The 13,592-nt window shown below is 42.6% G+C and overlaps 1 protein-coding gene across 6 annotated transcripts in view; it reads right to left on the reverse strand.

The window, feature by feature from the left end:
* Positions 1 to 13,592, reverse strand: part of METTL22 (methyltransferase 22, Kin17 lysine) — a 209,018-nt gene that overhangs the window by 100,540 nt on the left and 94,886 nt on the right. For all 6 annotated transcript variants that reach the window (XR_014450768.1, XR_014450769.1, XM_083153385.1 and 3 more), the window contains one exon: positions 5,089 to 5,233. Coding sequence is in view for 4 of the 6 variants with exons in the window: in XM_083153385.1 (XP_083009511.1) it covers positions 5,089 to 5,233 (145 nt within the window). In the remaining 2 variants the exon portion in view is untranslated. The remainder of the gene's footprint in view (positions 1 to 5,088; positions 5,234 to 13,592) is intronic.

Raw genomic sequence — 13,592 nt, forward strand, 5'->3', positions numbered from 1 at the left:
TGCCAGTGCAAGGCACCGCAGCACCCCAGGCCCTGGTAATACTACTTGGCTCCACGGGGTGGGGCCCACCGCTGACCTGCTCCCAAGTGCCACCCCGGCAGTGGCCGGCATCCACAGGTAAATGCCTAAAGCTGCCTACTAGTGGTGGCGACGGCCCTGGGTATCACACAAATTAGTGGCCGGTCTGCCCGCGAAGTCAAGAGTCTCCTGCTTTGTTCTGGACTGGTCTGGAGTCTCTGGGACCGAGATATCAGGGAGCAAAATGTACCCATTTTCCATTAGACTACAATAGGCCTCTTAATTCAGACCCACCATAGGTACCGACGCTTGCCTTTAGCCTTGTTGTGGTCACAGACATCCAGACAAAGCCTGCACTTTCTCCAGTTTTGCCTGTAGGCAGGCTACCCACTCTGCTGGTTATTGGAGCAATAGCCACCCAGTGGTAAAAATGTGTATTGCATTTGTGTATGTTGTAGTGCTTCAAAGTGCACGTGGTGCTATGCGATGCGATTTTCCTTAGTTAATTTATAATGCACCCATGCCCGCGGATCGTATCGCATGCCATTTGCAGTGCAATGCGTTTTTTCATTGTATAAGCACCCATGCAATGAGATGTGATGGTACTTAATTTTAAAGCACCCATGCACACACGGTTACGCATCCTCCTGACCTTTTCATATCCCCACTATCCACGTCGGCGTGGAGTTGATTTTATAAAGTGTGGCGAGCCACCGAGCCCGAAGCGTGGTGAGCCCCGCGAGGGGACGCGGATTACATGTATTCCGCTGTGCTCGCCATGCTTCGGGCTGGGTGGCTCGCCACACTATAAAATCAACTCCACGCAGATGTGGATAGTGGGGGTATGAAAAGGTTGGGAGGACGCGTAACTGCATCCCCTCGTGGGGTTCGCTGTCCTCGCCACGCTTCGGAGTGATGTGGATAGTGGGGGGGTGCTTTTAAAATGAAGTACCATCACATCTCATCGCATGGGTGATTATACAATGAAAAATCGCATCGCAAATGACATGCGATGCGATCTGTGGGCAGGGGTGCACTAAAAATTAACTAAGGAAAATCGCATCGCAAGATTGCATGCAATGCAATTTTCCTACGGTGCGGTACGTATGTAAATTGGGCGCCCTACAAATACAGAAGTACCTAGTAATCCCTCACAGCAATTATGGTTTAATACTGTATATACCTCGTTTGTCTTCCCAGTGTTATTGGTAGTTATTCCTCAGTGTAAGTATTTTTTTACAGACTTTTTTTATGGCTTTATATCTCATATTGCTGTGGATATACACACAAATAGTTTTTCATTCAAATAATACTAGTCTTATATCTCTATATTGTTGGGTCCAGCGACACTCCTTGGTTAGAGCTATCTAGTTCCAGGTAGAGACATGCATTTCTCCAATATAAGTTGATTAAAATGTCTAATTTAATAGACTGAAGACAAGACATATTGCAGATGTGAACTATTCAGTTAGCATTTACTCTCTCCTTCTCTGTCTATGCCATGTTTTTTTTTTTTTTTAATCCACATACTTTCCATTCTCCATGGTATTTACAGAAAAAATAGTTCTGGAAATTCCTCAACCTTTAAAAATCTAGCTACTGTATGCTTGTCGTGATTGCAGACTAATCAAGATAATAAATTATTTGATATGAATGAGGTCATTATCACTATAATAAAAATTATGTTTCTTTAGATCACATAGCTTCCAGCAAGCCACTGAGTCTAAAGGACCCCATCCAATAGTGCAATAGACCCATTTCATAAGATTTCGAGGCATCAGGCTGAGAAATTGAATGAGAAGGGCCAAAACGCATGCGTTTAACCTCCAATTCCAATCTGATGCACGATCCATGCTCATTGGATCGGACCAGAGATCGTCACGACTGCACCAAGGCTCCATCGAATCCCGCAGCCAGGAAAAGGATAACATATTATACATGTTATGCAAAAGGCCACATACGATGTATCTTATACAATCCTGCTACCTGGAGCGGGTGAGATGGTGTAGTATCGCATGAGAGGTAGGGCATTTCAATGCCTCTCTTAAGTGTATGGGGGCCTTTATAAAGTAAAGCATTAATACAATTTTATGTATGCTTCAGATTTTTTGTCAACTGGCTTTGTTTATTCAAAGATGCCGGTTGTCACACATGGTAGGTAAATATTGTGTTTATTGCAGTACGGATGGTGTAATGGTTAGCATTACTACCTCACAGTATTGAGGTCATGGGTTCGATTCACACCATGGCACGAACTGTGCAGAGTTTGTATATTCTCCCCGTATGGGTTTCTTGCATGGGTTTTCTCCGGCTACTCCGGTTTGATTCCACAAAAATATACACAAATATACACAAGTACCCAATTCTGTAATAGATGCAAGACTGGGCCAGCACAATCATATAAATAAATGTTTCATATGTTAGATCACACCAATGTAATGACATAGGTCAAAAAGGACAGTGTCTAATTACTGCATGCATCCCACAAAATGCTTTTTTTTTTCTTACACTCCAAATTGTTTTAAATTTCACATGAAATCAATGTTTTAATTGCAGAGAGCCATGTTAAATGGAGTACTGCACAGTGATTAAATGTGACTTTGGTTTAATCAATCAAATGATGCTAAGCGAACCAATTCAACAGCAACAAGGAAAGGTCATGGAAGGCATAAATGTACTCTGACAATCTAGGGGAGTTACATATTCTGCTGCTGTTACCTTTCAATTTCAATAACAACATCGAATACGGAGGGGATTTACATAGCAGCTCCAGAGAGCGGTTATAATTGCAAGAGCTTAACATAATGCAGCAATATGTACAGGGAAGATACAAATATTTGCATATTTCACTATATGTTTCCTTTTATACCTGCTCTGGTCCAAGATTAACATCTATTGTTTGATATTGGAAATACAAAGGGAAACCAAAATATCCTTTGCGTGTGTGAAGCTTAGTGACAAATCTGTACATCACAGCTCTGTAGCCTCTGTAGTCTACAGCGTGCAGTTATGTTCAGCTCAATTTCCTCTTATAAACATCAACTAGAAGACTAGCATGCTGAATAAATAAATAGCACAGGCAAATAATGTGTATGTCATGGTATGCCTAGGACTTGTTTTTCCCAATTGTAATCCTTAAAATAGAATTGATTTTTTTTTTCTATTTCGATTAGATGTCAAAAAGGATTTACAGGTGGATTTACTGTACAGTGGGAGGTACAGTTTGTCTTTCCTGAAGTGAGTACGGTTTATTTTTAAAAAAAAAGTGTTATCTGGTCCAAGATGATGAAGTGTAAGAGAGGATTTCATGTAACATGTTTGATGGCATAGAGAAAAGATGTTGAGGAGTTACACAAAGAGGTTAAAGTCAGGAAATTGGTACGTACTGTAGGTTATGTTCAAGCAGTAAATCAGGATTTAACTATTTGTAGTATAATTCCCTATGACAAAATCACTTTTTTTGCATAGCCAAACTTGTGTGACGATATTGGGACACTTTAATTACTGTCAATAGTTGCTTGTGCTCTCACCTAATTCTGGATACGCATTAGACGTACATGACCAACAATTTAAGGATACGTTGGTTGTCCGTACACACCAAGCGATATCGCGTGCAACTTTCTCATATATCATTTAGTAGCTGCATTCAGCTACATATTGTTGGCTGCTGGTTCATCCCATTGGTCTGATGTGCAAGTTATGCCTGTCAGATCCACTAGATCTGGCAGAATATTCCCCAGAGTGTACCCAGCTTAAAAGCAATGTCTATTCAATGCTATCAAATAAAATATATAGGGGGTATCTAATTAGCTGCAAATATTGGTAGCGAAAAACTGATGTTTTTCCCAATTTGTTTTGATAATTTTTTTCAGACTAATCGATTTGGTTGCTGGAAAAAAAAAAATTACTCCAGAAAACACACAGGTTCAGTGAAACCTGTTTGTTTTATGCAGCAGCTCGAGATCGGGGATGCTTTCCTGGAATTGGTTTAGCCCTTATAAATCACTTCTCTGGCCGGCCTATCAGGGATAATAGTCATATGCACATACAAGCAGTCCCTAATTGACATGATTCACTCACAAGAACCATAGTAATAATATATTTACAGACACTGCACTATAAAGATATACAGTAGCTGTACAATTGTAAAGCGCAAAGGAATTTGCTGTGCTATGTAAGAAACTGTTAATAAAGAAAGAAAACAAAAAGGTACTTCCTCATCTTTGCGACCAACGCTTATGCTACAGAATTTACGTACTGTACGGCGAGCCGCGAGGGTTACCCTGGGTCCAGACTACCACCCTGTGTCCACGCCACCATCTATCACTTTTAGTAAAGTCTGCTTAGCATGGCAAGTGAAGAGAGACAGCAAGGGGACAAGGGTGCTTACGTAGTGGTTAAGTAGCGGCTAACGTAACTGTCATAGCGCTGGCCACAAAGATGAGGAAGTACCAAAATAAATATTATTTTAACAGTGAAAATAAAAGCAGTGTCAGTGACGCTGATCACTTGTTGGTGTGGAAGTCTCCAGAAAGTAGAAAATCAGGAAATGGCATTCGCCTCATACTCTCAGAGACCAGCACACCACCCAATGCCCTCAATCACCGTCACTGACTCTGCCTGCTACAAGAGGGGGACCGGACGGATACTGCACATGGGACCCTTACTCTTATATACCTAACAAAAATGTAGAATACAAAAAAATAGCTTTCATAAAAAGTATTGTTCAGCACCTCTAAAAGCACAACACCTATGTTATTTTACTAATGTTCTGAATTCTCTGTAAGTGAATATACTCCAGTTATAATGCGGATATCTTTAATAGCGAAGATACCTCAATAATATATCTAAATTGCTATAGAAAGGCAACGTTTATTCACTCTCTTTCATGAGATAGCAATCTCCCCCTTTTAGTTCCTTACATTTTAAGCTTTTTCACAGTGAAAATCCTCTGTGTATAACAAGGTCAGCCTAAACTGTAGATTACTGTTACTAACCTGGACTTGGAGCATTGGAGCAGCTCACCCAGTGTGTGACATGAGTTTATTAGAATAAAATAATATGCTGTACCTGTGCAATAGACCGTCTTAGCAACTGTTGCCATGATGATGCTTGTAAAACCAGTGCCTGCCCCCAGCTCCAGTACTGTACAACCTCTGAAGAGATCTCTCTGCCAGAGAATATAATCAGCCAGCACAAAAGCTCCACGCCATATCTGAAAAGGACGGAGAGCACATGAATGTCATACAAGTATTCCTGTATTAAGTAAAAATTGCTAAATGAGGGTGCGATTTAATTGTACAGTTCAGTTAAATCATTTTCATAAACTTAAGCATTGACATGCTGATGGCTAACGATGAAACAATATGTTGTTAGCTTATTATTTTATAGAAGCCCTATACTAGAAAAAAAGAACAGATTGGAAGTCTAAAATAAGGGTTTTATTTGTCATGTGCAACTTTAACATACTGTAGTACGGAACGGCAGCCCTATTTACATCAGCAGATCATTCGGTACTCTTTACCTAGAACGGCGCCCATCGCGACCATCGTATGCACTAAAAAACGGGTGCGATGCCCGCGATGGCCGCGATTTCCCATAGGGATCAATGTTAAAAGTCAGATTGGACGCGATTTTAGTGTTCAATGCCTCAATGCCCGCGATTTTTCAATAGGAAAGAATGTTAAATGGGCCACAGAGCCCAAATAGTCACCCTAAAGTCTGAAATGGCCCCCACAATTGTTAACTCCACCCCACGATAAACGTGAACCCGAAGCGTGGCGAGCGCAGCAAGCCCACGAGGGGCGGCGGTACGCGTCCTCCGACCTTTTCATACCCCCACTATCCACGTCGGCGTGGAGTTGAGAATAGAATAGTGTGGCGAGCGCAGCGAGCCACCGAGCCCGAAGCGTGGCGAGCCCCGCGAGGGGACGCGGATACCTTCACAGGTAAACGCGTCCCTTCGCGGGCTTCACAGGTATCCGCGTCCGCTCGCCACGCTTCGGGCTCGGTGGCTCGCTGCGCTCGCCACACTATTCTATTCTCAACTCCACGCCGACGTGGATAGTGGGGGTATGAAAAGGTCGGAGGACGCGTACCGCCGCCGCTCGCCACGCTTCGGGTTCACGTTGATCGTGGGGTGGTGTTAAAAATTGTGGGGGCCAGTTAAGACTTCAGGGGGACTATTAGGGCTCTGTGGCCCATTTAACATTGTTTCCTATGTAAAAATCGCGGCCATTGAGGCATTTAACACTAAAATCGCGTCCAATCTGACTTTTAACATTGATCCCTATGGGAAAATCGCGGGCATCGGGGGCATCGCGTCGCACCCGTTTTTTTATGTGCATACGATGACCGCGATGCCCGCGATTTTTTACCCCCGACGCCCGCGATTCCAATCGCGGGCGCCGTTCTAGGTAAAGAGTACCGATCATTCATTTCATAGGAATGGTTTGCTTATGCCCTGAGTTTTTGGAACAAAGGAGGTGACCGCATTCAACTGAGTATCAGACGCTTAGGGGAAATTTACTAAGATGGGAGTTCTATTTCACATGGGATGTTGCTATGGGCAACCAGTCAGCTACTACTGGATACATTTTTGGTCATTAAGGTGCCCATACATGGTACAATTGCTGGGTGCGATGAGATGCGCGCTCCCGTCACACATCTCAAAAAGTATGTGCTGCACACTTTTTGTACTAGATCCCATCTCATCGCATTGCAAAACCTATGCAATGCGATGCAAATTGTATACAATAATTGTACTGTGTATGGGCACCTTAAGGGAATCCTATAGATATGACTTACTGAAGTCAGTAGTTACAAGTGAAATAGGTAGAACTCGATGGACTAATGTCTTTTTTCAACCTTAATTACTATGTTACCATGTTACTAATGCACGTGCTCTCAGAAATGTCTTACAAATGTATTGTGAAGTTCTTGGCAGTGACTATGCCCATGCATGGAGATATACTGTCTTATGAGAGTGTAACAGGCATTTAATTGCTTAATCACTTACATACTTAGCCCATACTCTGGCAGAGAATCTGCACCTGGGGCTGGTGCGACCGATGCCTGCATCTAAAGACACAGCACGTGGTATTTGAGCATCTTTTCAGACACACCAGGGAATGGTCGCAGTGGTATTTGCATGAATTCACAGGGCAATACTGGCAGAAGGCCCTTATACAATTCAGAACCAGGCCCTCAGTGTGCCACTGCTAGTGCTTGATGAGCAAATAACAGACATTGGGGATAATTCAGCTAGCCCCTCAGATTACTGGAAATTGCTGATTGCGATTTTTCATGCATGCACCAGTGTGCATGCCTGAGCACTGCAAATGAATGTGACTGCAGTCTAAGGTGTGATGGGGGCGGTGTCTGAATATTTCTGGGGTGCGTTCCAGGCAACGCAGGCATGTCCAGACCATTTTTTTGGAGGCTGGGGGGAGTGCGGTAGCTGTCCAATGTCACACACAGCTGCTACGACCTAAAAATGCCCATCCCTGTAGCTAGGACAAACCAAGGGGCTACTGCTAACATATGAGCGATTCACTGTATAGCAAAGTGCTCACACAATAACAATGCAAATGCTAAATTTTGCGTTTGCATCGAGGAGAGGGACCCGACATGCAGGGTGGCCTTGCCCAATACTAGGCGGCCTGTGATGTCTATGACACAATTCAAATGCATGAAATGATTTACGTTGATGCCTTCCTGAATAAATCCATTATTCTTTTTTATCCCAGTGAAATAACTTGCACTGTTCTGAGAGAGTGGCTTATCTAACAGAGCAGAATAAAAGACGTACTATATATCGGACAATTTATTTATTATTTATTTACAGTTTCTTATCTAGCGCAGCAGATTCCGTTGTGCTTTACCATTGGATTCTGTGCAGTGCATGTGAGAAGTCAGGGCTCTATCTCTGTTGCGACCACCAAAATCACAGAATTTCTTAGCACCCCATAATGGTTATTCTACTAGAATTCCAACACATGTGTGTAGCTGCACTTTGTAACTTCAAATTGTTTGGAACTGAATTGCTTTACACCATCTATGTGGATTGGTGGTTTTACACAGGAGTAACTTCAATAAATGTGTCCTTATACTGTACATTTAGCCATGCATGTTAAACAGCCCTTTTATGATGCAGGAGGTCTCTTGGGTGGGACGAATTGGTACTTTTACCTAAATTGATGTATCTACAGTATTTCATACTTTCCCCTGTCCTTTTCCTAAACCTATTCTTAATGATTGTATACTTTATGGTTATGTTTGGGGTGGAAAGAGACCAAAAATAGCATGATCCGTTTTATCTGTTGACAAAAATTAGGTGGTATAGTATACCCTGACCAATCGGCATGCATATTAAGTCAGGCCAATGACTGATTTACTCAGTATGTCCCTAAACCCTGGGTGATTATACAACGTGCTGCCGTGTACCCTCTAACTCTGTGTGACACATTATGGCTACAGTACCTGCATCTGCAGTTCCCCTAAGGGAAAGCTATACATACGACTATGGGCCTTATTTTGGTTCATTCTTTCTGACAAAATCCTTCTTAGATGGACAAAACCATGTGCACTGCAGGGGGGGCAGATGTAACATGTGCAGAGAGAATTAGATTTGGGTGAGTAATTTTGTTTCTGTGCAGGGAAAATACGGACTGCTTTATTTTTACACTGCAATATAGATCTCACTTTGAAGTAAAACCCCACCCAAATCTAATTCTCTCTGCACAAGTAACACCTGCCCCACCTGCAGTGCACATGGTTTTGCCCATCTAAGAAGTATTTTGTCAGAAAGAATGAACCAAAATAAGGCCCTATGTTAGTATGGCATAGGCAGATTCCTATTAATTCAGTTTTGCCCTACTTTTCCCACAATAATCTCAATAAGCTATAGTCCTTTTAGTTCCTAATTTACATTTGAATTCATGGTTTGAGCTGGGTCTCCTATAGTTACAAGATGTTGTCCTAGATGGGATAATAGCCCCCTTCTCTTACCTTCAAGCACAATTCAGACTCCCAAACCAAGATTTCTTCAAATACTGTCAACTAAGACATTGGGCTCAATAGCTGTTTTCCTAGACAATTTGGTCTCCCTAAATTTTGCTTATGTCTTTTTGCTTATGTCCCAATCTATCCGTGGTGGTATTTCCAGATCAGTGGCAAATGCAGGAATTTCAGAAGGGGGTTTCCAGAGGGGCTGAGCAAAGCACGGAGATGGACACTTAGGTGACCCAGTATATGCCGGGTCAGTTAAAGTATTATAGATAGACCAAATGTAATATATATATATATATATATATATATATATATATATATATATATATATATATATATATATATAGAGTATGGAAGTGGTGGCACTCGGAGGACTTGACATAAATAACGAGGGACAACCAAGTGTCAAGCGACGTTTCGGTCTACTTATTTCAGACCTTTTTCAAGCTCATACAGAACATACAATGGTGACTTACCTAAATAACCTTCACCAACGACTCGTGCAGCGGGCACCAGCTCTGCCCCGTAGGTCCGTTGCAAGTGACGTCACCAGTTGGCGGCGCACACCCGTCGGTGTGTCTGGAACCCGTGGGGTGTTGCTAGGCAACCCTACAATCATATATGTACAACAAACATGAAACCCACAAATGTGAAAGATATGTACAATACAGCACTAATGTCAACCCAAGTAACATGCAAGAACACTCCAATGAGCTTCCCTGATAGAAAACAGTGGAAGTAAGTTAGAACATCGACAGCATAGTACATAAACAAATACATTGAAGAACCGGCTATATATGCTCAGATTCAGGCCGTCTCATGGACAGCAAAGGTCCATGCATGTTACATGGGTTGACATTAGTGCTGTATTGTACATATCTTTCACATTTGTGGGTTTCATGTTTGTTGTACATATATGATTGTAGGGTTGCCTAGCAACACCCCACGGGTTCCAGACACACCGACGGGTGTGCGCCGCCAACTGGTGACGTCACTTGCAACGGACCTACGGGGCAGAGCTGGCGCCCGCTGCACGAGTCGTTGGTGAAGGTTATTTAGGTAAGTCACCATTGTATGTTCTGTATGAGCTTGAAAAAGGTCTGAAATAAATAGACCGAAACGTCGCTTGACACTTGGTTGTCCCTCGTTATTTATGTCAAGTCCTCCGAGTGCCACCACTTCCATACTCTATATTTGGTGTCCCTACACCTAGGAAGGCACCGAGGCCAATACCCATCGTCTACCCCCAGGAGTGCCGACTCAACTGTCTGTTATATATATATATATATATATATACACACACACACACACACACATATATATATATATATATATATATACACACATACATGCATACACATATATATATATATATATATATATATATATATATATATATATATATACAGACAGGGGCGTCAATAGCAGTGTAGAACCCTGGGCATAGCAATGTATTGGGGCCCCCACCGATCCTCCAGCGGTAGGGGTGGGGGAAGCTTTGATGTCCCGTGGGTGGTAGGGGGTATTATATCAACCACTCAGCATGTAGGGCCTGGATCAGTAATTTCCACTAATTACCACTTTACTGCACAGATGGTGGGAGATGGGGTGGGAGAAGGGGACATTGGGCTGAATGAAGGGGCCCTGATACATAACTTTAAGGGTGGTAGAGGATGTTTAATACGCAGAGGAGGGGTGTATAGTGGAGTGGGCTTATTATTCATAATTTTCTGGTGGGAGGACAGCTTGCTTGACTGCAGATATCTCCAGTTCCCAGAAATAGATTTCTTAGATTTTAATGGAGTTAAAAACTAGAGAATCCCACCTACCAAATGGTACTGGGGAATAGGGGATCATAGTTCAGGAGGCAGAGCAATCTGCCAACGAGATTATAAAACTACATACCAGGTGTGTGGAGCTGGAGCAGTAACCAGCTGCTGGAAGGCTGATATCTCTGGTTATGGGCACAGTAGAGACAAGCTACTAGTGTCGATCAAAGGGGGGGAGTCCCAGCTTTTGGAATATACCCTCAGAAAAACTCTATGTCAGAGAAAACCTGAAATATCTGACTGGGAAGAGCAATTAACAGGCTTGGATAAGGAACAATGCTTTGAAATCAGATATCTCCGGTTCCCATGGGCCAAATTTTACAATTCTTGTACCCATGGAAAGAGGGGACCCTCGGCTTTCAGCCTAGGGCCCTTAAACTCCTGGGGGGGTTTCTGGGTACTCAGAAACCCCCCTTGCGTGCACTACTGCAGATGGTATCGATACCTTGTCTCAGAGGATCAGAGAGGGGCATTCCCTGCACAGGCCAAGTGGGAAAAAGATTTCCCCAATACATTCACTGAAGAGGTTTGGAAATGTATTTTCCAGTGTTTTTTTTTTTAATTTCCAAATATGAAAACCATTCAGAGAAGTTCTACAAATTCTACAAGTCTCTCCTTATTGTTGAAGACAATGTGGGATGGTAGGTGATATTGCACATATTTTCTGGTCATGCCCGGCACTGCAATCATTGTGGCGTGCAGTGTTTTCCCTCCTCTCGTCTGTGCTGGGATTTAATATCCCAAAGGATCCCATGCCTAGTCTTATTTGACTATTTCTCAGACGATGCATTGTAATGTAGTGCAAATATAATGCACAATGCTTCTGCTTATTAAAATGATATGCAGCATGTCTATATTCTGTGTGGATTGCTGCTGTATCTGCATATGAAATGCTACGTTACAGTGTTTTCCATTTGCAGATGCACTTGCAGCCGCACACAGAATATAGGCATGCTGAATGTCATTTAAATACACCCAAGCAAACAATGTTTGTGCATATTCACACTCTTACACATTGTAACAGAAAAAGTTGTACGCAAAGACACTTGGTACTACCTAGTCATATGGTGCTCACGTGTCACTAGAAGACAAACAGAAAGCGGAAATATTTAATTTTTTTTTTTTTTGCTTCGTGTTTAAATGGAGAATCATCAAAGGTTCTCCCACAGATTGGGAGCAATCAAGAGCTGAGCATTCAAACTGTATGTTTGAGTGGGGAAATCGTCAACAAATATCTTGGCCTGGACAAAATACACCCTAGGGTACTAAAATAATTGAGTTATGTCATAACTCTGATATTCAATGAAACAAACTCAGGAACGGTACCAAGGGACTGGGTTATAGCTAACGAGTACCAATATAGAAGAAAGGTAGCAAAACTAACCCTGAAAATTATAGACTGGTCAGCCTTACATCTATTGTGGGGAAAATATTAGGATTATCCAAAATTTCTTAGAAAGGTGAAAAGTAAGGCTCAGCATGGGTTCTTAAAAAATAGATTACAGTATGTCAGACTAATTTAACCATGACTTCCCCCTACTGACTTCTATGAAGAAGTCACTAGGGGGAGGACTTAGGGAAATCTGTTCATGTAATACTTCTTGATTTCGCAAAAGCTTTTGACATGGTGCCTCATAAAAGGCTATTAATAAAACTAGTTAACTTAGGGGGTTGGCGATAAAATTTGTAATTAGATTAAAAATTGGTTGCACAATTGGGGGCAGAGTAGTGCTAAATGATATACATTCCAGCTCGGGTAAGGTCCAAAGTGGAGCCCCGCAATATTGGGACCCACCTTGTTTAATGTATTCATTAATGATATAGGTAGTGACAGAGAGTAAAGGGACATACAAACGTAGAAATGTTTGCTAAGCTATCTTGCTAAACTATTTAGAGTAGGCAATTTCCCTGTGTCCAGATTGCCCATGGACAGCACATACACATAAGGGGCATACACACGTAGAGATCTGTGCTTACTTTCTAAGCAATCTAGTCAGATTGCTTAGAAAATAGCACAAATTTGCTCCGTGTGTACACCCCTATACAGTGATTTGTGCTAAGCAATTTTACTTACGCAAAAAAAAGGCAGGCTAGTGGTTCAGAATGAGAGATCTTGATCACTATTGCTTACCGAGAGATTTGCAGTCACTTGCTAAGCAATTTGACTAGATTTTGACTGCATGCCCTGACTTAGTTAGCAGGAGATAGCGTCGTGCGGGACCGCGCATCGTAATCGCTCAAGGCATATACACAGAGAGATCTGCGCTTACTTTCTAAGCAATCTAGTCAGATTGCTTACTAAAGAGCACAAAATTGTTCCGTGTGTATGCCCATTAAGATTGCAATATTTGCGGACAACATGAAATTGAGTAAGGAAATGAACTCAGGAAAGGATGTGGATACACCATAAAGCAACTTAACCCCTTCCCGACATTTGACGTACATTTACGTCATGGCCGGGATGTACTTCCCGACACATGGCATAAATGTACGTCATGACTTTAAACTGTCACTGCGTCTAGAGACGCAGTGACAGAGGGACGATGTCTGCTGTCCCTGACAGCAGACATGTCCCTGCATGCCCAGGGGGGGCTGCGATGCCGCCCCCCCGTCGGCGATCGCTGTGATTGGCTGTTCAGTGTGAACAGCCATTCACAGCGTTTTCCTGTGTTACCAGCGAATCAGACGCTCGGTAACACAGGTGTCAATCACCGCCGGGCGTCAGGGGGCATGAGG

This window comes from Crinia signifera, chromosome 7 (genome assembly GCF_055691185.1).
Source record: "Crinia signifera chromosome 7, ASM5569118v1, whole genome shotgun sequence".
NCBI lineage: Eukaryota > Metazoa > Chordata > Amphibia > Anura > Myobatrachidae > Crinia > Crinia signifera.